The 25,902-nt window shown below is 41.2% G+C and overlaps 1 protein-coding gene across 12 annotated transcripts in view; it reads right to left on the bottom strand.

The window, feature by feature from the left end:
• Window positions 1-25,902, bottom strand: part of STOX2 (storkhead box 2) — a 216,144-nt gene that overhangs the window by 27,828 nt on the left and 162,414 nt on the right. Inside the window, exons 1-3 of one of the 12 annotated variants that reach the window (XM_041753884.1) lie at window positions 7,715-8,086; window positions 6,997-7,311; window positions 6,771-6,890 (exon numbers count right to left, since the gene is read on the bottom strand). The exons of 7 other annotated variants lie outside the window; for them this stretch is intronic. In XM_041753884.1, the coding sequence (XP_041609818.1) occupies window positions 6,771-6,795 (25 nt within the window). In that variant the 5' untranslated portion in view covers window positions 6,796-6,890; window positions 6,997-7,311; window positions 7,715-8,086. Of the gene's footprint in view, window positions 1-6,770; window positions 6,891-6,996; window positions 7,312-7,714; window positions 8,087-25,902 lie in introns of those variants that run through there. 4 more of the 12 variants (XM_041753885.1, XM_041753889.1, XM_041753886.1 and 1 more) reach the window with 4 other exon arrangements.

Genomic DNA, 25,902 nt, shown 5'->3' with positions numbered 1-25,902 from the left:
AGCGTGGGGAGCCCAGCGGAGGCAGGAGAGAGGGCATGCGGGCAGGAAGCAGAGGGCACTGGGGGGGCTGGGCACACCTGGGCACAGCTGGAGCACACTGGGGGTGGGATGGCATGGCGAGGGACACAGATGTGGACCACAGGCTTAGATCCAATTCTTGATGTTGAAGGGGAACCTTTGCATGTGTTTGTACAGTGGAACGATGTGACATGTTGGTGTTAAGAAAGCCACTCTTGTGCAAATGTGGGAAACAGGGGCAACCGTGACAATCATGCAGGCAGTTGACAAGGAGGGTCTGGGGCAACAGGCAGAAATGATGCACATGCCGACTTCCTCTGTCCTGTATTGTGTCTACCGCTACTTACTTCCACCTCAGAAATATCTTCGTCACGAACATCCATTTTTACTATCGAAACCCCTCTCTCTCTTTTTCCTTCCAACATTTGGCCAGTTCCTTTACTTGGAATTATTAAAAAAAAAAAAAATTCCCCCTGACATAATTCATCCTTTCAAGAAATACATTTGAGAGCCTGTTAAATATTCAATACCTTTAGGCACTCACGTTGCAAAATGGGTCCTATCTTGGTTCTATTTGTGTGCCAAAAAAACAAAACATAAAGTACCGTAATAAAGCTCTGTTCTTTATAAATGCCATTTTTTTTTTCAGTCATTAAGTTCTCTGTACTCTCCAACCTCTGCATATGCAGGAGGGCAACACAGCTCCTAAAATGAGATGACTTTTGCAACAATTTACACCCATCTCTTCCCAGATGATATTTGCAGCTTTCCAAAAGATACCTAGCTAGGAAAGCAAACATAAATCTATTTCCTTCCATCTTAAAGTACCCATCTTCATACAACTCCATAAGAAAAGGACAGCCAAAATTTTCCCAGGAGAACTACATCATAATAAACTACGGCCTTGAAAGTACCACAAAGCCTATCTTCTATGTGAGCTTTCTTTAAATAACCCTTTTTTTTTCAAGCACCAGCATTAGTGTTAAATTATCCTGTTTTCCTGTTTATTTTGAAATACTAATTCTTGCTGTGAATGTCAATGTGGGCTATACTCCGGATTAAAGAGTTACCTTTGACCCTAGTGAAGTTCAGGAAGTTCAGAGCAACCTACTTGCCAACACAGTCCTAAAGGCTGTACTAATTTATAACTGGGAAATTCCCGACATATAAAGGTGTTCCAGAGATATTTTGATAAGTGCCTGGTCTCTCGTAACAAAATACAATTACCACTCTGCATCTGTTCCCTCATCTGTAAAATGAGGGTTTGGAAATGATGTCAAAGATTCCTTCAGGCTCTCATTGATTCTATGATTCTAGATCAATGCAGCAGAATTCTGGCATAAAAGCATAATATGGTACTCACGTGTGGCTCTATTTCCATCTTGCTGGAGAAAGTATTTTAATACTCAATCCAGTCTGAAAAAAGTAGGCCTTACTTTTCAAAAAAGAAGAGCAAAACATAGTGGCCATTAATCTCTTCCCTTGTAATAAAGGCCTCATCGTTGAACTCTTTCTTTTTTTTTTTTCTTTATTTTTCGTTGAACTCTTTCTAATTCAAAGTCTTGCTCAGCTTTGCTCCTTAGGACTACAGCGTGCCTGTTTTTGTTCTCTCTGTTGCCAAAATTAACACTAAAGTTAAAATTATACATGCCAATAAAATTACCACATGCAGTAGATACTGTGACTCATAAAAATGGTCAAACATGCCTATAAAATGTACAGTGGGCACAGCGGCAATCTGACTGTATTCCTTTCAATAAACCGTTCACAGAACTCTGGACATGCCAAGTTTTATCTGAAACACCCTGGAGCCTGGGGAAATTGTAAGCTCTCTGAGGTTAAGTGAACAGTGTCTGATGCAGAGCATCCAACAGACCCTGTGTTTTACAATGTAGTTCAATTTATTAACCCCAATTTTATGTATATGTGGTGTTTGGTTCTTTTAACAGATGGTCTACACAATATTTTTTAAGGAGCTGTTCTAGAAGAACACGTATTCCCCTCCCATACCCTCTCCAGCGAGACAGCAACCCCCTGGCAGAAGGGCAGAGCGAACTGCTCCCATGAACTCACACGCTGCCACACTTTACACAGCTTTCCCTTAAAACCACATTACTATGCTTGGCTTTCAAATGTTTGTGTTTGAAATCTAAAAGGTAACAGCATTGCAAAAGGGCCCCTTTACCAGTTTTCTATATGTCTGATTTACATGCCACTGATTTCAGAAGTTTAAGGCCAAGCTTTTATGGCGATAGTTGATGGCAGTAAAGATGACACTTTTTTTTTTTAAAGAGGGGTGTTAGAACATTTAGAAATTCTACAACAGTTTTTCTAAGTTGGCATGGTGCTTTATTTCGATATGTGATGGGTCTCATAAAAAAGGTCCAATTCCTAAACTATTGTTTGAATAAACTGTCCGAATTCAAGAGAAATGTAAATGAGGGGCTCCCGTTAGTAATACCAAAGTTAATGGTGTCTCCTGCCTAGGTCTTTACTAAGAAACTTCACATGAGAGTAAACAACAGCAATCACAGTGGCACACAGCGTGCATACATGCCTGCGAGCACACCCACAAATAGGTTAAGGCCACCACATCCCCTGAATCTTTCTGGTTTGCAGTCTAATGCATAGACATGCAGCCACCTGGTATAATGACAAATCAATCAGTTCACTGGTTTATAAAAGAAACCCATTGCCTCCCTCAGTCCACAAGCTTTCATTGCTCCTGTTACTGAGATTTGACTACTGATTAAAAAAAAATTGTCACAGGATAAGCAGAGATGGACAAGCCAGAGAGGGTAGAGAATGTGGTAGAGGAGGGCAACCAATGGACAGTGATGGCTGAGAACCCCCCAAGTAGGGGGCTGCAGTCACCATCACCAGGGATGACCACCGACACCTAATCATAACCAGCTAATGCTGCTGGACCATTCTGCTCCTACAACAGATTTGTAGCTGAAAAGTTAGGATGGGAATATGAGCCATCAGGCCAATTATATGCTTCAGTAACTTACACCTTTGGTCAGGCTCCACGTTATCACCCAAGTGTGGTGTGTGTTAGGCACTATAAAATAAAACCTAGCAGTGTGCTATTCACAAGCAGGCACTCAAATGTTTTGTTGAATACCCAGGTACTGCACATACAGACAAGGCAAAGTAAGACCCTGCTCACTGCCAGATGTTTCCATCACCAGCTGCCCCCTTTGCTCTCTAGACCCTCATTCAGGGCTAAGGTACAGCCATTTACCACCAGGGATACAACCATGATGACACATCAGCCTTAGTTGACAACAACAATCTCAGATGTCACTCGGCCTGTGAGGCACCTGGCCGGCGGAGTCCTGCGTCTGCCACCTCTTTGCTAGAAGTACATCACGCAAGTCAGAATCGACATGCCTCTTTTAAGCTAACACATACTTCTCTTCCATCTCTATCCTGTATGAACCCAGCCTAACACCAGAGCCATATTAGATGTTCCAATTTCCACCGATGATATTTCTCAATGACAACTTAATACGTCGGTCTAACATCTCCAGGGTCATTCACTTTCACTGTTTATGAGTTAGAATCGCCACAGCTGTTCCTCAGCCTCTGTACTCCCTGCTTCACCCGTTTAGGTATCACAACCAGACTGTGACTGATTTCTCTACAATGCAATTATACCAGAACAAGAAGGCCTAATTAAATACAGTTCGAATATATGTAAATGCTGACAGTTCCCAAATTACAGCAAAATTATACCGAATGACTGCTACCAACTCTCCAACAACTGAACACTCTACTACATCTTCCAATGGCCATGGAGGCTATTATGAAATAACACGTTAAGAGTCTACGGGGATGAAGCAGTGCAGAGGCCAGAGGACACACACAGAGAACACTCCCAATTCACTGTGCCAACAAGGATCTTTTCTCTCCAAAGTCTGGCATCACCAGACAGGGGCTGAGGCCATGGACTCTGCAGCCAACACTGTAGGTTCAGAGCCCAGGTCTGCTCCTCATTAGTTGTATGATTTGAAGCAAATTATTTAATTTGGGGGCGGGTTGCGATTTCTTCTTCAGTAAAGGGCACAAAATGATGTTCACCCACAGAGTTGAAGAGATTAAAGGAGATAGGGATGTTGAATACTTATGCTGTCCCTGGAATAAAAAAATATCCAACAAATAGTATTACAATTACCTTCCCTGAGCCTATTTAAATGTGTTCAATTTACTTTTTCATGGTGTTTGAATTTCTACCAATAGGAAAATCACTGGGACCTAAAAATAAACCTTTTCCTTTTTTTTTTTTTTAACAAAACTGAGACATCTGCAAGAAGGCTAAAAGGGCAATAGTCTTTGTTACTCTAGTATGAATTAGTTAAATCACATGGCTTACCTCTTCATTCTTAAATGTGAGCATGAGCACTGAATGGAACAGTTTGGGAAGCAGAAAAGTTAAGATACATATATATGTAAACATATAGCCTTTGGCATGTAATACTGGCCTAGGGGAGAATGGTCTGAAAGCAAACAGAAAGCATACATAACACAGGGACTTTGGAGAGAGGAGGGCACCAAAAATTGGGAAATTGTGTGGATAGAGAGGTCATAGGGACACCAAAGAAAGTTGGCCTATTTCAAAATTTTGGCTGGGCCAATCTCTTCCCCAAGAATGGAAACTTGGCACTTGAGTGGACACTCTTGGTACTAAAGACCAGTGACACTAGGAGCTACATAATTTTGAGGGAACCATAGCCATTACCTCTTGTAAGGATAATGTCCTATGGGATTCGAGAGAATCACTTTCACATAAATATTCAGAAGTTAGCATACCTCTTACCTACAGATGGCTTGTCCAATAATATTCTTCTTAATTGAGTAAACCATAATCAACATCCACGTGGAAGGGCCTCATCCTCACATTTGTTCTGAACAGTAACAACCTTTTACAAGCAGCATACGGTACCATCTGTAATCGCATCTCAAGGTAATATCTCAATCATCATTTCTAGAGTCTGAACTCTCAACGTCTACCCTACATTAATCTACCCTGTGAAGACTCTTAAAATGAACAAAACAGATCACTCTCCCCCCTCTATGACAAGGGAATACTTTTTAAATGGCCTCTCTTCTTAATCAACTACTTACTGAGTGCTTTCCAAGTGTAGGGAACTATTAGGAGATGTGAATTGTGAAAGAAAAAAAAAAAAGACATAAATCTTGATCCTTGCCTTCAATGAGCTTATGATTTAGATGGGGAAACATGATATAAATGTGTGAAAATATAAGTGATTATGACATATTCAAATTACTATTTACAACATCCTTAGAAGAGATACAAGAGAATACATGAATGACTAGCAAATTACAGTAGGAATTTATTAATATTTAATTACACCCATCTCTCCATAGAGAGAAAGAGTAATTCTCCACCAGCATTAAGAAATGACCTCCTATTGAATAATCAGGGAAAGTTCTACAGGAGAGGGAGACTTTGAATAGGGTCTTTATTTATTTTTTTTTTTAATTTTTTATTTATTTATGATAGTCACACACAGAGAGAGAGAGAGAGAGGCAGAGACACAGGCAGAGGGAGAAGCAGGCTCCATGCACCGGGAGCCCGACGTGGGATTCGATCCCGGGTCTCCAGGATCGCGCCCTGGGTCAAAGGCAGGCGCCAAACCGCTGCGCCACCCAGGGATCCCTGAATAGGGTCTTTAAGGATGAATTGAATTGATGGGCGTGGGGCCTTATGTAATTACTGTGTATTCTCAACATACTGTGACGTCACCAAGCAACCTTTAAAACTGACTCAACACCCTCCACTTTGCTTTGAAGATGCAGGGTGCTATGCACAAAGAGACATCTCTGACAGTGAAGAGAGGAAGCATCCTCTCTTCCCCTCTGAGAAAGGGTGAGCGATGGGGATGGATATGAGAGCAAAGAGAAAAGAGATGTTTTGCATTTTAACACAAATGCACAGTTTGCATTTTAAATGTTCTAATTATTATTACAAGTGACATAAGGGATTTAGTGCTCTCAGAAGTATCTTTAATGACAGAGAGTGCTAAACCTATACATTTGATGAGATGGTAAAACCATGCTTTCGGACTTGCCAAGTTTCACTCTGGGAACACAGCATATAACGGACTTTGGAGGACCACATTTTGCCATCTTGCTATTAACAAAGAGGAAGTTCTCCTGTGAAAAGGCCGTGGATATTGTAAGAAAACAGCTATGTAATAATTTGAATCCTAAAGCAGACTCGGAAGAAATATGCTTGCTTCCTTAGTGGTTAATAGCCATCTCAATCTGATGTTAGTGTTGGAAACAGTCCCTGAGCGTATAAATCAGGCGCGCCTGGATTTTAAGTGTGCTGCATGTAAGTTAACAGGCCAAATAACACGCCAAATTTCAGGGACTATATTAATTGAGAAGAAAATATTTCAAGTTGTATTGACCGAACGCCTCCATCCGAAGAGCGGAAGAGCTACTACAGCTGATGGAAATCTGGAGCAGTCTAATTATTCCCTATTTGCAAATCCTACAGCTGCCTGACTTTTCAGTTCTGACGTGACTTAGGATGAATCATGCATCTGGTGGGCAGCCGACGTGGAGCACTTCTGCTGCCTACCACTGAGGCTGCACGGGGGCTCTAACAGCAAGACCACCTTTCAGAGGACAGTGCACCCTTATCAAAGCGGGTGTAGACATTTTACCATATTGCTTTGCACACAACAACTCTTGAAAGAAAAGCAGGGGAAACCTACCTGACCCTTTCTGGACTGGCTCCATCCCCCAGGTAGCTTTGACGCTAAAGCCTGGTGCATGCTAGGGGGTTGCATCCAGGCACAAGAAGGAGCCAGTAACAGAAACGGACGTCCTAGAATCTGGAATAAGAAGAAAGAGTAAACCTTCGAGTAATAATATCCGAAATGAGCATTTCAGATGGGCTACTGAGGGCATGTGGAAGGCAACAGGAATCTGGTACTTTACCTTCGTAGATCTACTTTTAAAAAATGAGTTCCAGAACTCTCAGCTCTTCTTACAATTCAGGGCTTGAGAAACTGGTTCAAGTTCGGTTCAAAAGCTGGCAAAAAGCACCTCAAAAAAAGGCTCTGTGAATGTACTTTGCTGGTAACGATTTTAGGAGAAAAAAAAATCCTCTTTACCATTCTTTCATCCTATTTGCATAGAACAGCTGGAATCCGTCCCATGCCTATCCCATATATCAGAGCCACTTGCACTGAGCCAACATCCCACTGCAGTGCCTCGGGAATCTGCAGTGTCACTCCTCTTCTGCCTTGTTCTCTGCAAAGTGAAGTCATAGGGACGGATCAGCCAACCTGACTTCTCACTACCCTGCCCAGAATCCTTTGTGAACTGAAATGAGTCATCGCTCCAAGAAAAGCTACAGCCTCTGGTTGTCTGTGCAGGCCCCTTTGTCTGTGCGGTGCGGAGACTCCAGGCTGGGAATGCACCCCAGGCCCCCCAGGTCCCCCTAGAGCCCCCCCAGGCCGGGGGCTGGGCTGCGAGGGGGCACATCCTCCTCTCCAGGGGGCCCAGGTCCCCTCCCACACATTAGCACCAACTCAGATTTTTTTCATCATTAAAACAGCAAAAAGGGCACATACCTCCAGATGCTTGAACACACACACACACACACACACATGCACGCACGCACATTAAAATTGATCTAGCGTCATATACTCACCAGTCCGTAATTATAAACCTGACACATTCTCTCTCTCTCTCTCTTTCTCTCTCTCTCTCTTTTTTTTTAAGGCTGGCTTTTCATTGTGATGAAGGACGCATCTCCCTCTGTGTGTAACAGGCGGTTTCTACTGTACACTGGATCAAAGTTTAGCTGCAGCGAGCTATTTGTCATACATTCCAGTCGCCGCGCAAGCCCTTGCAAGCCCGGGTGTCCTCGTTCCCGGGCGGCTGGCGGCCTGCAGCAGGGGCCGCCCCGCAGCCACGGAGAGGAGAGGCGGTGTGGGGAATGAGGTCACTGTGTCAGGGGCTCGTTCGCAGCGTGAGCCTCTCCTGAGCTCGCCACACAACTGAAATTGCACGGACTGGTATGATTCACACGGTTTTTTTTTTTTTTTTTAGCTCTCTGCATCCTCTGCTTTTTTTTCCCCCCCAAAAATATAAATAAATAAATAAATAAATAAATAAATAAATAAATAAATAAATTCTGCATCAGAGATCAGTAAGGCAAGAAATCGATTGCTTATTTGTGTGCCAAGGTCTGTTTCCCTGCACCGCTGGTGCTACACTCCCTGTTAGCCCCGCACCGACTAACTCGTGCACACACACACACACACACACACACACATGCGTGCGCACACACACGTGTACGTGTTGTATTTATAGACATACATACACACTGAACCATAGAGAAAATGATTCATCTCTATTTAGAGTACAAGCAACCGCATATAAACATCTAGAAGAAAAGCGGGGGGCGGGAGGTTTTGGCAGAGGGGAGAGGACCAGAGGAGAACCAGCAATCACGTTAACTTAACCAGGAAGACAAATGGAGTCAGGGGAAAAGAATGATTAAGGAAGAAGTGAATTCCATTGTGTTCGTAGTGATGCTGCCCAAACTGCCCCCACAAGAAATAATACCAAGGCAGGCACCTCCCACTGTCTGTACCCGGGAAACCAAAAGGATGCCAGTAAATTATCCAATGCACAGAAACCCAACAGATTTGGGTGGCAGAGGATGTTTGGGCAGCAGATCCCCCACATCACCATGAATATAGCAGCTAACCTGCCGCGGATCCGAAGTAGAGGGCACAACCAGAGCCGGAGGTACAGAGATGGAATGGGTCTCTCAGTAGGACTATCCCAAATCACTGGGGTAGAAGTATCCCGACCCAGGCTGACATCCCACCACGGCCACACCCTCTCTTAACCTCTGTGATCTAGCCTGTCGTCCAGGATCTCTTCCCCCAGAAGCCAGGAAGACCACACCTGTGCATGCCCCCAAGTGAAGGCCCTCCCTCCCCGAGCTGAGTCCTACACCCCACACGGTGATTCCCATCCTGCCCTCGGACAGTAAAAAATGGATAAGCCTCTTTTGCCTGACAACTCACACAGTCTCTACAAATAAAACTCCTGTCCCTACATTCCAAATCCTCTCTCTCCCAGTTGCCTACCGTTTGGGACACTTCATAAGCATGCACGCTCCATGCTCATTTAGTAACTGGCTGATACACATGGTCTAAACATTATTAAATAAAAACTTCTTCAACTCCTCCAACCATCTCTCATTTTCCAAATCCCCTGCCCTCATGGCTTCCCACCTTTCCTTCTGCTTTGGCACATCAACTTCCCTCTTCAAATGCTGTCTGAAGAGCTGAGTACACTCCAGCTGCATTCTACCTTTGGCAGGCACTATCACCTCCCTTGTTCTGGACTCGGTATTCTCACGGCGTAAGACTACAGAAGGCCTTTGGCTGAGTCACACTGTCAACCCCCAGAGAACTTCTTTGCATGAAAGTGCTAGTAAATCAGGCCTCACTCATGCACTTGAAAAATCCTCATCAATTATGCCCTATACATTTCATCAGAAATGGTTTGGTCTTGATTTTCCTTCTCAAAGTATTATTTCTTCTCATTTGATATGCTACCTAGATTCTCATCCATGACACAGACTGAGCCTGTGGCCCAGCACCAGGGCCTCCTACCAAGACAGCTCACCTTCACTCAATCAACTCCCTTTGCATTTGGTTTGTTGTTAGTTATAAATCGACCGAATCCCACCTGCTCTAGCTCATTCCTGTTGGGCACAGACGGATCACTATATGGTTAGAAAGTATGCTCAATAACCCCCTGAATTTAAGAGTGAAATGATGTAACTATATAATAAATGTATTAAAAGTTAAGATCTAAATAGAGATATCTTTAGCTCTGGCAATGTACAAGCATCTGGAATGGCTCTGGGCTATTGGACCATTTCTTGATAGCTAAGATTTCAAGTTTTCGCTATGGTAAAGTTAAATAGATAAAGAAAAAAAAAACACCCAAAGAAAAAGGATGGAGAATTACAAATAAAAATATACTTAAAATTTCTAATATCCAAATGTGTATGTTTTCTACCTGTACACGGGCCTCCTGCACCCCTATTAGAAACTCGCCTAAGCTTTCCAAGGACCCCGTAAAGTAAGTACCATTACTATCCCCATTTTTAAAAAGTAGATTAACTGGGGTGCTTGGGTGGCTCTTACTTTGGCTCAAGTCATGATCTCAGAGTCCTGGGATGGAGCCCCGCGCTGGGCTCCTCATTCATCTGGGAGACTGCTTGCCCCTCCTCTTGCTCATGCTCATTTTCTCTTTAGTTATAAATAAAGAAAATCTTTAAAAAGAGAGAGAGGGAGATTAACTGCCTTCCTCAAAGTCCACAGTTGGTAAGTGGCGGAATCAGGATTTGAACCTGGGAAAACAGGGCCTAGGATCTGTTTTTTTTTTTTTAATGAAGGACTTTTTACATTACTATTTTTCTTTCAAGATTTTTTTTTTAAATTCAAAAGTTAGTTCACATATAGTGTATTATTAGTTTCAGGGGTAGAATTTAGTGATTCAATCCATTGCGAATAACACCCAGTACTCATCACATCATGTGCCCTCCTTCATGCCCATCACCCCCTTACCTGATTCCCACCCCCTTCAAGGACCCTCAGTTTCTTAGAGTTAAGAGCCTGTGTGCTTTTAACCACCACACACACTGCCACTCAACTATTAAAATAAAATTACCACTAGAAACAAAAAGTTTTTAAAAATCTATACCTCAATTTTTACATTTAAATTGAAGGCTGTTGGCTTCATTAGCACATGAGGCCAGTGAGGTTAAGCTCACCAGTCGAAGTCCCTTCCTAGCAGTTGCCTAGGTTCTGCTAACAGTGATGGACTCCCCTCCCATCTCAGGGCCAGAGGAGCTGAATGATGATGCAAAGGACAGTAACTGATCAGCTACCACCGTAACCGTAAGCTCATTTTTGCTGTCCTACTCATACCATGCTGAGTTTTATGATGGACAACCATTAGCCTCAACTTAGAAATACAGGTGAGAAAGGCACTCTCATGTTTTCCACCCCAGTCTGAGGGGGAGATAAACTCAAGAATCAACTACAGACATTATTAGAAGTCCTCCTCCCCCTCCTGCCTCTTGCTCCTTTTAATAGCATCTTTGGTGTTACAGTAAAGATTTACAAACATCATAGAGACCATCACAGAGGTGATTTGCTCAGTTGATGAGGTGTGGGCAGAGGCTGTGCTTGGCACTTGACTGGTTCCTTGGCAAAAGAGTTCATAGTAGCACCACCCCCTGACACAGGCATGCAGGATCTTACAAAATGCTTTGAGGACTTGATGATGGAGCACAGTCTCAGAGCTACTGTACTTGATAAAGCAGAGTCCCAGGTATCTTAAGTCAGTTAAAAAATAGTTTTGGGGTGCTCAGTTGTAAAGTCCTATTGTAAGTATGGAGATCTGAATGTGTTTTGATAGCATACAGAATGCAGGCTATATACGCTGGTACACACTAACCTTTTTACAAACAAATGACATGGTCTCTACACTCAAGAAGCTTATAAAACACTTAAGGAGATAAGATATTCACACAAAAAAAGTGCAAAGAATACAAGACAGTGTCTGTCCAAGAGGAGGAACAGGTTAACAGGTGCCTCCGAGAATTCTAGAGCAAAGCACCTCGCCAAAGCAATCAGGAATGGCTCAAAGGCAAAGGCAAATCTGTCCTAAAATCTGGACTGGTGAGAGGTAAGAGAAAGGACCATGTGTTAGAATACGAGCTGTGAAGAGAGGGATTTTTGCATGCCTATGTTTACAGGTGAATTCCTGAAAAGTGCCCAGCCAATGGAAGGCACGAAATAAACTTGTGCGGGGGGATCCCTGGGTGGCGCAGTGGTTTAGCACCTGTCTTTGGCCCAGGGCGCGATCCTGGAGACCCAGGATCGAATCCCATGTCGGGCTCCCGGTGCATGGAGCCTGCTTCTCCCTCTGCCTATGTCTCTGCCTCTCTCTCTCTCTCTCTCTCTCTCTTCCTCTCTCTCTCTGTGTGTGTGACTATCATAAATAAGTAAAAATTAAAAAAAAAAAACTTAAACTTGTGCTGAATGAATGACCTGGAGAGGCAAAGTATGAACCCAAGTACCGATGCAGGGAGGAGGGGACCACGAGGTGGGCCTGCCTGTGACACGGGGTTCATACTGGAACACAGAGTTAGAGGAGGCCAAAGAGGTGGTTTAAAATCAGATTAAGAACAGTTTCTAATGGATTAGAAGATGATCCAGGTTAAATTTGCAATGAATTCCACTTGGCATTTGTTATAGCTATTAGTAAGTCTCCTCCTGAGAATCACTACCCCTACATGAACCCCTCATTCTCCCAAAACAAGTTATTTATAAGCTTACGGCAGCCCATTAGAGGGACAGTATGTTGACCGTCTGGCCAGATGTTGCTTTCCCCAGAGGCTTCTCTGCACCCACATCACCACACAGAAGTCTGTGATGTCAAGACTCTCTCTGCTTTGCCAGAATGTACCAACAGGGGAGAAAAAAAAAATCCTAGTCTGCAGCAATATTATACTAAACCTACCCTAATTCGATGTAGTTCAAGTCCACAAACATTTCTTAAGTACCATATGTAAGGCACTGCTTGTTGTTGAGATCAGAATAAAGGCGAAGAAGTTACAGCATCCATCCTCACAGTTTTGTGTCAACATGTGAGTTACTCAGGGCAAACAGGGGAAGAGTATCAAGAGTATCATGAGACCAAAGATACACGGTAATTTCTGCTGTAAGACAGAGGTGGCAAGGAAGCATAGTGGGAACTTGGTAGTGCTATCTGAAGGTTGGCAGTTGAGGTGGGTCCTGAAGATGGGTAAACAAAGGAGGGGAGAAGAGAGGAAGTTGGGGATGTCTGTCAAGGCCCCAAAGCAGTGTGCTGAGAGACCACGTGGAGTAGAGAGTACAAGATGTCTTGGGAGAATGGCTGGTGGCCGACCTTGCATAAGCATGGCAGGATACACCAAGGAGATGGGGAGAGATAAAGCCAGACAGGCTGAGATAAGATTTTGAAGAGCAGGAAACTAGGAGAAAGGCACTGCAGGTTCCTACAGAGGGCGATGCTATTCATGCTGTAAGTTTAGGTTACTGTGGCAACAGCGTATAGGATGCATCCAAGGAGAGAAGATAATGAATTACCCACACAGGGGATGAGCCTATTGTGAGAGACCCAACAAGAGGCAAACAGTGCCTGAACAAGGAACAGAGAGAAGTGCAGAGACGCGGGATACTCTTCTGTTTCCCAAAGGGACTGTCCAAAATGTCCGGCATGAAATATCAGAGTACCACCTGCCATGCATTTCTAGAAGCATCATGTATGCCTACACGACTCACCCAGAATCTTTCCAAAAGCCTGTCTGTGCTCGGGTGATAGTCTGACATCAGGAGTGGTGCCCAGGGTAGAATGTTGGTGCAAATAGAGAAAAAGGGGAAGAGGAGAAATCCACTAAAATCCCTGGGCACCAATAACAGACCAGATTTTCCTTGTTTCACAAAAACTGATTAAAAAAAGAAAAAGGCACAAATTTATAATTCAACAAAAGTGATTTCAGAAACAGGAAGTTCCAAAGTTTTTAAGGGCTTTATAGCCTAGGGTTTACTGAGGTGAGTGCATTATTATGGTAGCAGAAGCAACTGCAGTTATGGTTGGATTCAATGCAGCACCGTATAGGCTAGAAACTAATTATTTAAAGAACAAATAAATAAATATACTTGGTATCTGCTGCAAGCAGTGGAGAGCACCAACGGGACCACAAAGTCCCCTTCACAAAGTGAAGAATGAGGTTATTCTAGGTACTAAAATTCTCAAGAGTCTTTGGATTACATCAATTCTCACAGGATTAGAAAACAGAATAATGATTTAGAGCGGGACAAGGCACTGAAAGTCATCTGGCGTATTATGGTTTGACTCTGGAGATAAGCCTAGGGTCCAAATGGGGGAGATGATCTGGCCAAGGTTACGCAGAGTTAGTGGCAAAGCCAAGCTAGCCCCCCGATGTCCTGATTCTCAGTGCAGACATCTCTCCATTACTCCTCAGCACCTTGTTAAGATTTATTAAAAGAATATTAAACTCTAAGGTTTTTTTGGGTGCATTTTGGGTAAGATATTATAAATTAAGCAGGCAGATGTACAATTTTTCCATTCTTCACTGTGGAAAAAATTATTTTTCTGCCCTCGGTTCTTCTCATCAACGTCCGGAGAAGACAAAGAAGGAAAAGATAAAAGTGAAATCAGAAAAACTGAAAGCCGGTGAATTTTCAGGTAAAAGACATTAAATGTCATGTTTTGATATTAAATGTTGAGACAACTACAGGAAGACATGGGGAAGTGAGACAGTGTAATTCAATTTAATGTAATAGAATTCCATTATAATTTTATTACAAAAGCATCTTGATTTGTGGACTATTCATTTCCAACCCACTGGGTGAAAACTCACCTAGGCACATCTCAGACAGTGGCTCTCAGTATTTTCAATTGCAGAGGCCAGGGTGTGCCCAAAGCAGCCCACCGTCTGCCGGGGAAAAGATTCTGTTTTGACGTCTCCCTGAAATTCAGGCAAGCTATATATTATACTCTGTAATATACCACTTTTTGTCTTAAGAGTAAAAGTTAAAAAAAAAAATGTTTCCACTGAACATCATTCAACATTACTTTCCAAAATCTACAAGGGAACTAGCTCGAGGAAGCCCGTCTGCATTTGTCTTGAGGTTGTATAAACCTGCAGTGTAGGCCCCCAGTCCCTGGAGGCATATATGCCCCCAATTTGAGAGGCAATGACTACATCTGAAAATACACCAGAAAGTGGTATATCCCAATTCCTTTACAAAGTCATCATCAGCTTTTCTGCAGCTTTAAAGACACACCACTATAGAGTCCTAGAGCTCTTTTAGCTGGAATTAGTTAGAAGGTCAAAGAGCTGAGAAACTGAATTACTTTATCACTGGCTTATTTAATTATGGCCAAGCTATTCTCTCTGTGGGCTGCATTCCTCCTCTGTAAGATGGAATCAGAAAAAGAGAAAAGAAAGAAGAAGGAAAAAGAATGTTGCAAAGCCTGCCATATTTTTTAAAAGGAGACATATCTATAGAGCTAACCTCTGACCCTCAAGGTGCTTCCAATTAACTAAAGAATGAAAAGTAAACACACATGAAAAGAAGGTATCACACTACTTCCCCAAGAAAACTATGAATAAGAAGGGAAAAATTATGGCAAACTAAGTCCAGACGGAGTGCAAAGAAATACCTGCCAAACGTTTCCATCACAAAGCTGAACTCCGCATGCCTGGGTTGTGTTCCTACTTACAGGTTCCAACAGAATGAGCTTGGAAGGAGGGGGGGAGCCACTGATCCAACACACGCTTCAGGGGAGTTGTGGTCCCCCCAGCATGCTGCTTTCCTGACACTTCATAAACCCTGGACTGACTCGAATGTCTACACTATTCCAACTGACTAGGGTGAGAACAGCATTAGGATTGTATTTCCAAGACTCAAAACAGTGGCTGAAAACGGTGGTTTCAGCACCTGCAGCACGGAGATAGTTATTGACAGAAAAACAACAACATTCTGTGGGCTTGGGTTTCCTCTAAGTATTCAGTATCACAGACTTCTACTTATCCACTAACTTCTTTGGCTGACATTTGTCCAATCCTGAGTGTCATCTCCACATGTCATCTCAAGGAACTCAGAGTGTACATTTTTCTTAACAAATACAGTGCTTACAAAGAAAAAAAAAACATAAAATTCTGGAGTAAAAAAATACAAGCCAGTCATAGTCTCCTTCATCCCTATATAATGAATGGATAAAAATAATTAGAATTTCTTTGCTGTTTGGAATCTCAGTGATTCTATAATCATCTCTATTTGCTCTGTCCAATACAGTAGCTACTAGCCACATTCGGGTTTTCTTTTATTAAGTTACTTTGAATTAAATAAATTAAAACTTTAGTTCCTCTATTTCAGTGCTCATTAGCTAACATGGGGCTAGTATTCACCGTAGTGGGCACAGCATACAGAGAACATTGCCACCATCTCAGAAAGTTCTATTGGACAATACTGATCGAGTTCATCAACAAGCAATCACAAGAATATCAGGTACCATTCACTTTTACCACAAAAATCTCTAATTTTTAGATGTAATTTTTAAAAATTAACATTCCAAAATCTAGGACTTTCTTGATGTTCAACATCTATGGGTCTTTTTTTTTTTTAATTTTTATTTATTTATGATAGTCACACACACACAGAGAGAGAGAGAGAGGCAGAGACACAGGCAGAGGGAGAAGCAGGCTCCATGCACCGGGAGCCCGACGTGGGATTCGATCCCGGATCTCCAGGATCACGCCCTGGGCCAAAGGCAGGCGCCAAACCGCTGCGCCACCCAGGGATCCCAACATCTATGGGTCTTAACACATATGCAGATGTAGATTTGTGCAGCTACCACCACGATCAGGATAAGTCAGACAGAACAATTCCATCACCACTCTCTCTCCCCTCATAAACTCCTTCATCCTGTTCCTTTTACACTCCTAACCCCTGGAAACAACTGATGTGTCCATGTTGTTGCATGTAGGAGGAATGGGATCACTGGGTCATATGGTAAGAGTATATTTACCTTTATAGGTAACTACTATTAAACTACTCTCAGTTTTGCAGTTCAATGAGCAATGTATTTCTTAGGAACTTTTTCATAGATTTCTTGAGATTTTTCTATATGGTCAATCATGTTGTCTGCGAACAGGAACAGTTTTATGACAGCCTGTAAGCCTGTTCATTCATTTTTCCCTTGGAATGTCTTTTCAGAATTCTAGCATGATGTTGAATAGGAATGGTGAGAGTAGACATCCTTGGCTTGCTCTCAGTGTTGAGGGGAAAGCTTTCAGTCTTTTTAAAATATGATGTCAACAGCAGAGTTTTGTAGATGCTCTTTATCAGGTTAAGGAAATTGTCTTCTATTCCCAGATGAAGAGCTTTTTATCATCAGTGTATCTTGAATTTTGTCAATTGCTTTTTTCTCTGAATCAATTGATATTATTATGTGGATCTTTTTCTTCTTTGGTTTTTTTAATATGGTAGATTACAGTGATTGGTTTTCAAATGCTGAATTAGCTCTGCATTCCAGGGCTAATCTCCACTTGGTCACGGTTTATTATTCTTTCTGTATATTGCTGGAATCAATTTGCTAATATTTTTTGGAGGTTTTCTGCATCTATGTTTATGAGGTACATTGGTCTGTAGTTTTATCATAATATCTGTGTTTGGTTTTGGCATAAGGATAATGCTGGGTTTGTAAAATGAGTGGGGAATTGTTGCCTCCTCTTTTCTTTTCATGTCAAATTGGTGGCATTTCTTCTATAAACGTTTGATAGAAAACTATCTAGACCTGAAGTTTTTGGTTTTGGGTTTTTTTGGGGGTAAAATTTTAACTATAAGCTAAATGCATTTAAAGGATAAAGAACTATTCAGGTAATCTACTTCTTCTTGAATGAGTTCTGATAGGATGTTCTTTCTAGGATTTGGTCCATTTCAACTAAATCGTTGAATTGTCAATTTTGTTTTGAAATTCCTTGATATCTACTCTTTATTATTTTTCTTCTGCTTGCTTTGGATTTATTTTGCTCTTCTTTTCCTAGTTTCCTCAGGCAAAAGCTCAGATTGTTGATTACAGACCATTTCTTCTTTTCTAATGTAAGTACTTAATCTATATATTTCTCTCTAAGCCCTGCTTGGTCTGCTTAATATGAATTGTGATATGTTGTATTTTCATTTTTTGTTCACCTCAAAATACTTTCTACTTTTCCTAAGACTTCTTCTTTGATCCATGGATTACTTAGAAGCAGTTGTTTAATTTCCTAGTATTTGGGGATTTACCAGCTATCTTTCTGTTGATTTCCTGCTAAATTCCATTATGGTAAAACAGCACACTTTGAATTATTTCAGTTCTTTCAACTGCTTTTAGGTTTGTTTTATGTTTCAGGATATCATCTATCTTTGTGAATGATCTCTGAGGGTTTGAAAGGAATGCATATTCTGCTATTTTGAGGAGGAATGTTTTATAAATGTCATTTGGATCTAGGTTGGTTAATGGTTTTGTTCAGTTTGTCTATATTCTTTTTTTTTAAGATTTTATTTATTTATTACTGAGAGACACAGAGACAGGCAGAGGCATAGGCAGAGAGAGAAGCAGGCTCCATGCAGGGAGCCGCACGCGAGACTCAATCCCGGGTCTCCAGGATGACACCCTGGGCTGAAGGCAAGCGCCAAACCGCTGAGCCACCCAGGTGTCCCCAGTTTGTCTATATTCTTACTGGTTTTCTACCTACTTGCTCTATCAATTACTGCAAGAGTGATGCTGAAGTCCCCAACTATAATCACCTATTTCTCTTTTCAGTCCTGTCTTGTCTCATGTACTATAAAGGTCTATTGTTAGGTACATATATTTTTAATATGTTCTTTTTAAAAGACAATTGTTTTTGGTAAGAATACTTACCATGAGATCTATTGTCTTTTTGTAGTATACGTGCTGCTGAAGCGAGCACAAGATCTATCTTCTTAACAAATTTCTAAGTATACAATATAATACTGTTATCAGAGGCACAATGCTGTACATCAGATCTCTAGAACTTACTCATCTTAAAAACTAAAATTTCATACATGTCATTGATTAGCAACTCCCCATTTCCCCCTCTCCCCCTAGACCCTGGCAAACACCACTCTATTCTTTGCCTCTGTGCGTTTGCCCGTTTTACATATTAAATAGAATCCTACAGTATTCATGACTGGCTTATTGCATGTTGTAGAATATCTTTCCTTTTTAAGGCTGAATAATACTCTGTTGTATGTATGTATGACATTTTGCTTATCCATTCATTTGTCGATGGACAATTAGTGTTGTTCCACATCTTGCCTATCATGAAGAGTGTTGCAGGGAACATGGGAGTGCTAATATGTCTTCAAGATCCTGCTTTCAATTCTTGAATAAATAAGAAGTGGGATTTCTGGATTATATGGTAATCTTATTTTTAATTTTTTGAGGAAATTTTACACTGTATTCTATAGTGATCACACCACTTTGCATTCCCATCAACAATGTACCAGAGTTTCAATTTCTTCACATCCTCACTAGCACTTGTTTTTTTTTTTTTTTTTTTTTTTAAATAATAACTACCCTACCAGCTATCCCATTGTGGTTTTGATTTGCATTTCCCTGGTGATGAGTGATTAGTGATGTTGAGCATCTTTTCATATACCTGTTGGCTATTTGTATATCTTCTTTGAAGAAATGTCTATTCAAGTCTTTAGCCCATTTTTAAATCAGGTTACTAGTTTTTTGCTTTTGTTTTTCTACCAAATTATAGGAGTTCCTTATATATTTTAGAAATTAACCTCTTTGGGCAGCCCTGGTGGTGCAGTGGTTTAGCACCGCCTGCAGCCCAGGGCGTGATCCTGGAGACCCTGGATTGAGTCCCACGTCGGGATCCTGCATGGAGCCTGGTTCTCCCCTCTGCCTGTGTCTCTGCCTCTCTCTCTCTCTCTGTGTGTCTCTATGAATAAATAAATAAAATCTTTAAAAAAATAAATGAAAAAAAAGAAATTAACCTCTTCTGGAATATATGATTTATAAATATTTTCTCCCATTCCATAGGTTGCCCTATTCTGTTGAGTTTGTTGCTGGTCAGAACCTTTTATTTTGACTTAGTCCAACTTACCTAATTTTCCTTTCATTGTCTGTGGTTTTGGGGTTATATCCAATGACAATCATTGAAGTCTCTGAAATCATTCAATGACAATCATTAAAATAACTGTTAAGACTAATGTCATGAAGCTGCCTATTTTCTTCTTAAGGTCTTGTAGTTTGGGATCTTAATTCTATTTTGAGTTGATTTTTGTGTATGGTGAAAGACGTACATACACTTTTTATGTCATCTTGGTGAACTTACCCATTCATTTTTGTATAATGATCCTCTTTATCCCAGTAATTTTCCTTGTTTGGAAGTCTACTTTTTTGACAGTGACATGGCCACTCCAGCTTTCTTTTGATTAGTGTTTACATGGCATGTCTTTTTACCTTTTACTTTTAACCACATCATTAGTCACATCATTATACTTAAAATGTATTACTTGTAGACAACATATCCCTCAGTTATTGTTTTTTAAATCCACTCTGACAGTCTCTGCTATTTATTTGGTATGTTAGACCATTTATATTTAATGGAGTTGTTTATATGTTGGGATTTAGATCCCAACTTTTTATGCTTCTACTCTCAATTTGTTCATGTTTTCCTCTTATTTTCATTTGAAATATTTGAATATTTTTTACTATTCTAATTTAACTATTGAGTTTTTGTTAATTTCTTTGTGTAGCATCTTTAGTTGTTCCTCTAAACATTTCAGTATATACACTTAGCTTTTCAGTTTGCTTAGAATTAATATTTTATTTCACTTCAAGTGAAAAACCTTACTACCATATTGGTCCCTTTACTCTCCACTTATTGTGTTATAGTTGTTTTATTTATTTATTCATGAGAGACACAGACTGAGAGAGAGAGGCAGAGACACAGGCAGAGGGAGAAGCAGGCTCCTTGCAGGCAGCCCGATGCAGGACTCGATCCCGGACCCCGGGATTACAACCTGAGTCGAAGGCAGGTGCCCAACCACTGAGCCACCCAGGGGTCCCTAGTTGTTTTATTTATTACATCTATATACAGTGAAAGGTTCATCACCCTTTTTATATGTTATATTTGTTTTTATTTGTTTTCTGTCATTACACATATTTTATAGAACTTAAGAAAAAAAAAGTTAATTATATTTAACCAGATATTTATCATTACTGCTTTTCTTTCATTCCTAATATTCCAAGTTTTCCTCTGGCATTTTCATCCATCAGCATTTCTTTTAGAGCAGGTCTCTGGCAGTGAATTTTTTTGGTTTTCTTTTATCTGAAAATGTCATTAATTTCACCTTCATATCTAAGGATATGTTCACTGGATAGTTTAAAAATATTGTTCTCCATGGGGTGCCTGGATGGCTCAGTCGGTTAAGCACCTGACTCTTGTTTTCAGCTCAGGTCATGATCTTATGGGTTGTGAGACTGAGCCCTGCATCAGGTTTTGTGCTCAGTGAGGAGTCTGCTTGAGATTGTCTCTCTCCTTTCCCCTGACTCCTCTCCCCACTCATACTCACATTCCTTCTCTCTCTCTCTAAAAATAAATAACTAAACCTTTTAAACAATATTGTTCCACTTTATTCTGGCCTTCATGGTTTCTAATGAAAAATTTGAAGTCATTTTGCTTGTTGTTTTATTATGTTATGTATAATATTTCTCTAGCTGCTTTCAAGATTTTTTTCCTCTTTAATCTTCAGCAATTTATGATGTATCTGAGAATGGATTACTTTCAGTTTATCCTGTTTAGAATATGCTGGGTTTCTTGAATCTGAAAGTTTGTCTTTTTCCAAATAGAAAGTTTTCAGCCATTATTTCTTTAAGTATTTTTTTCAGATCACATCAGAACTTTGATGACAAAAATGTTAGACATTTTGGTATTGTCCCACATAACCTGTGACTCTGTTTATTTTTTCTTTCAATCTCTTATTCTCTGTTGTTGAGACTAAATAACTTCCATTGATTGATCTTCAAGTCTAGACCTTGATTATCTCCATTCTGTATTGAGCCCATCCACAAATTTTTAATTTTGGTTAGATTTCCATTCTAAAACATTTGATTCTACATTATATCCTGTATCCCTTTCCACTCTATCTTCTTATACTTTTTCAAGAGTGTTTATCCACGATTCTTGAACCATAATTGTAATAGCTGATTTGATGTCTTTGTCTAAAAATTGCAACATGTGACACTTCAGCACTGGCAACTGCTGACTATCCTTTACCATACAAATTGAGATTATCCTTGTTTTTCATATACTGTGTAATTTTGAGTAATGTTGATTACTATGTTGTGAGACTCTGAGTCTTTAAACCCTAAGTTTTTTGTTTGTTTGTTTGTTTGTTTTTAAAGGGAGGCGATCAACGTGGTAAGTTCAGGCTGCAATTTCAAAACCACCTCTGTCAGGTGTGATCTAAATGTCAGTGTGCTCAAAGCTTTTGCAATGACACTTGGATCTGTCCCCTTTGCATACTATTCAGTGGTCAATCTGAGAATTTTGTCATGGTCTCTAGTCCATATGTCAGATCTCCAAGTGTTTAGAATGCTACTTAAGGTCCAGAGCTACATATGTACAGCTTAGAAGTGAATCCAGAAGCTCATTCAACATTTCAAGTGACAGTTCTCTTGAGCTCCTTCCTCTTGGTGATCTCCTCAACACTTTCCAGTTCCCTGGGATCCTTCTGCCAGAAGGCTGGGGCTTTGGTTTCCTTGCTCAACCATGAACTTCTAGCTACTGTCTCAGTCAGTCTGGTGCCAAGTTGTAGGAAGACAGAGCGAGCAAAAGTAATGGGAATTCACACCACACTCTTGGGATCATGGTTGCTCTTATCAGAGAGAAGGATTCTCCTATCTTTACAGGTTAAGATGACCTCCCAGCCCCTACTGCTGCTCTCTGTAGGATGGCTGTAAGTTGGACAGGAGAGAAGGAAAAGAGAAGAAATGAAAGTGACTTCTCCCACTCTTCTGAATGTAGGAGTCCACTTTTCTGCTTTTCAGGCCAGAGAGTGAGGACTGATCTTTTCAAGATCTTTCCGTCCACACCTGTGTGCCCTCTGGGCTTGGGTCCACCTTTGAGTCTATGCCATGTAATAGCAGAGGGGGCACAAAGGAAACTCACAACCAGTTTGGTGGTACTTCGAATTCTGGTTTCCTTCCCCAATTTCCTACTGCTACCATTTCTCTTCAGTGTCCTCACATGGCAGCTTAATGTCTTCTGCATAAAATTCATAGCTACATTCAAGGCAAAGACAAGGTGGAGTATGCTTATCTAGCGTCCTCACAAGTGGGATCTTCTTTTTATTGTCATTACTTTTTATTGTTTAAATAAACATAATCATAAATAAGCAAGCACTGTTGACGACAAAAGCCAGTACGTTAACTTTGGTCTTTGTTTTCCTTTTACAAAAACTTACTTTTATTTCAGGATATATTTAATTGAGATGTTTTTTAAAAATTTTAAATTCTAGCTGCAAAAAGATTTTACTTCAGCTCATTTATTTCTCACATACCAAACACCCCCCACCCCGCCTTCCCACCTCTGTGATAATGGTAGATAGACACGGTTAACTAAGATTTACTTCCTTTTTTTGTGGCCCTGGCCTCTTTAGCACAACATTTTCTTTAGAGTCACTACAGAGAAGCTAACATGATTGACACGAGTGCCATTCTCTCATTCCCCACGTCCAGCCTCCGGCACAAGGACTAATGAGCTTTGTCATCAGTGTTTGATAGATCAGGAGCAGTGAGGCACCCACACTCCCCACAAACCAGATCATTAGCATCAAATGTCATTATTGCATTCTTTGCTTCCCTCTCTGACCCTCTCTCTTTTAACCACACTATGCACAGAGTAGTAATAGGTGCTTCAAAGACTCCCTCCTTCGTGGTGGCTGAGGCTGTTACCACTGAGGGGAGAAACAAAAGTGTGGCCTGAGACTTTTACTCAGGTATGTTCAGTCTTCCTACTTTTACTTCAAACTGTAGGCATCTGTGGTCCCCAGAGGCATGTCACTCAATTTAGTCAGTGTACGAGCATGACTGGACTCTCTGTCCTCTATCAACTCAAAACATCCCAACAAAAGCAAAACTCTCAAACGCTACATCCCAACAACATACTCCCTCCCATAAGTAACTTTGCCCCCCAAATTCCAATGGCCTTCTCGCTAGGAGGTATTATGTATTGGCACATTAAAAACAGCTCTATGAAGACAGTGTTCATATGGCAGGTATCATTCCTTATGACGGAGCTGGGGACGGTTTAGTCCTAACAGGACAAAAAGTGCCTGTTGAACAGAAATCGTTAGTGGGGAGCATGAAGAGTAGGCAAGGTGTATTTGTAATTCTACGCTGCCATGGAGTAAAAGCTGCAAGTCCTATCTGCAGCATGAGCAGATTTGTTAGAGAAGGTTCCTGAAGGATGGATAAACTTTCCTACTCAGCCCAAGTGAGGATTGTAATTCCGGCTCCTGGCAGCAGCCTTTTGGTAGGGGAGAGGCGGAAGGAGAGAAGGCCACTCAGCTCAAACCGCTTCAGGACGCACCCCTGCCATCAGGGGAAGGGAAGCCTTTTCCTTCAGCTGTGAAGGGACTGCCCTTCCTTCTGCACAACTCCCCCCATGACACGTGAAGGGTACATTTAAGCAAGGGCCTGGTGGGGGACAATGATGTGACATGGGTCATGGAATGAGGCTTCCCATTTAGAGAGGAACAAGCTGTGCTTGGTCTGCAGAGTGCAGTGACCTACAGAGCGCCACTACCCACCTGAGATGGCACAGCTTTCTGGTCCATCTCATGGCTAGGGAATCACTGCAACTGAGTCATCAGTGGGGATATCTGCAAGGGGTACCCACAGGGCCACAGCCAATGGAGAGGTCAGAATCACCACCCTCAATACTAGTGCTTATGGGAATAATGACAAATTATAAAGTAAGTAAAACCTGATTTCTAACCCAAACTCAGGTCAGAAAATTCAGCTGAATCTCACCCTACCACACACACACACACACACACACACACACCAGGCTACAGAGAACAAGAGACCTGACAGGGTGCTAGGAGTATTTTCTCACGTCAGGCAAAGAGCAGCACCACGCAATCTGTCTGGAGAGGGGAAGGTATCTGACCAGCTCCCTCACACTCAGGTTTGCCTAGATGTCCAGGCCCAAATCTCTAGTTTCCACAACAGCAGATCAGTAAGCTTAACATCTACAAACTGCAAACCCTGCAAATTAGAAAACCAATTAATACTCCAGGAATCAGTATGAAGCAAACCAATTTATCAAGCGAATGTTTCTGAAAATTAAGCTGTTAGTATAAAAGAATTCTAAATTCATGAAATTTATCAACACACGGTATCTGTAAACTTTTTTTATAATAAAGGTTCACGGTACATTTTTGCTTCCACGTTTTAGCCTCTTCCTTGCTGATAAATCACTGCCAATTCAAGTGTTTAAGTTTTATTGTCTTTTTGGTTTGTTTTTTTTTTCCTTCTGGAAGTAACACATACACACGGATGAAGGAGGCCATACTCTTAATGATTTGTTTGGATCAGTAAAATTTTCCTGTTAACTTAAAAAATCAACATGCCTGTCACATTCGTATTTCGAAATAACGGAGTCAGGGCTCACAGGAATAGCAGCAAAACTGTCTTCTTTAACCCTATAAAATTCTGGTTTTTGACCAAGTGACTGATGAAGAAAGACATTATTCCCATCGTGATACTGTATGTCACTTCTTTATGCTAGAATTGAACATATTCTCGCCTATATATCGTAAAGTCATACTATTGAATCACTGTGTGTATTTAAACTTTTGCCTTCTTGTGTTATACTATTCACCCTTTATCCCGCCTATCCCTGCTACCTGCCAGCCCAACCTCATCTCAAGAAAGAAAAAAAAAATTCCCTGGCAACAAAGATCCTTTTGGTAAATTGGCTTGGGGACACAAAGTGGTCTGGAAAAAGTGTTTGTCTTTTCAGCACTTGGTTTGAAGCCATGGAAGTGGCAGGATTTCTGTCTCCCAAGCTGTCCAGGCTGGTGGTCACCTGGGAACAGGAAGATGACAGCTGGACCAGTACTTCCCAAATTCCGGTCCTACATCTGTGTTTGTGTGAACAAGGAGAAAGTCCCCAGTGAACAGAAGGAAAAATTG

This window comes from Vulpes lagopus, chromosome 4 (assembly GCF_018345385.1).
Source record: "Vulpes lagopus strain Blue_001 chromosome 4, ASM1834538v1, whole genome shotgun sequence".
NCBI classification, from domain to species: domain Eukaryota; kingdom Metazoa; phylum Chordata; class Mammalia; order Carnivora; family Canidae; genus Vulpes; species Vulpes lagopus.
Note: the sequence above shows the minus strand (reverse complement) of the source record. Positions and strands in the feature narration are given on the sequence as shown.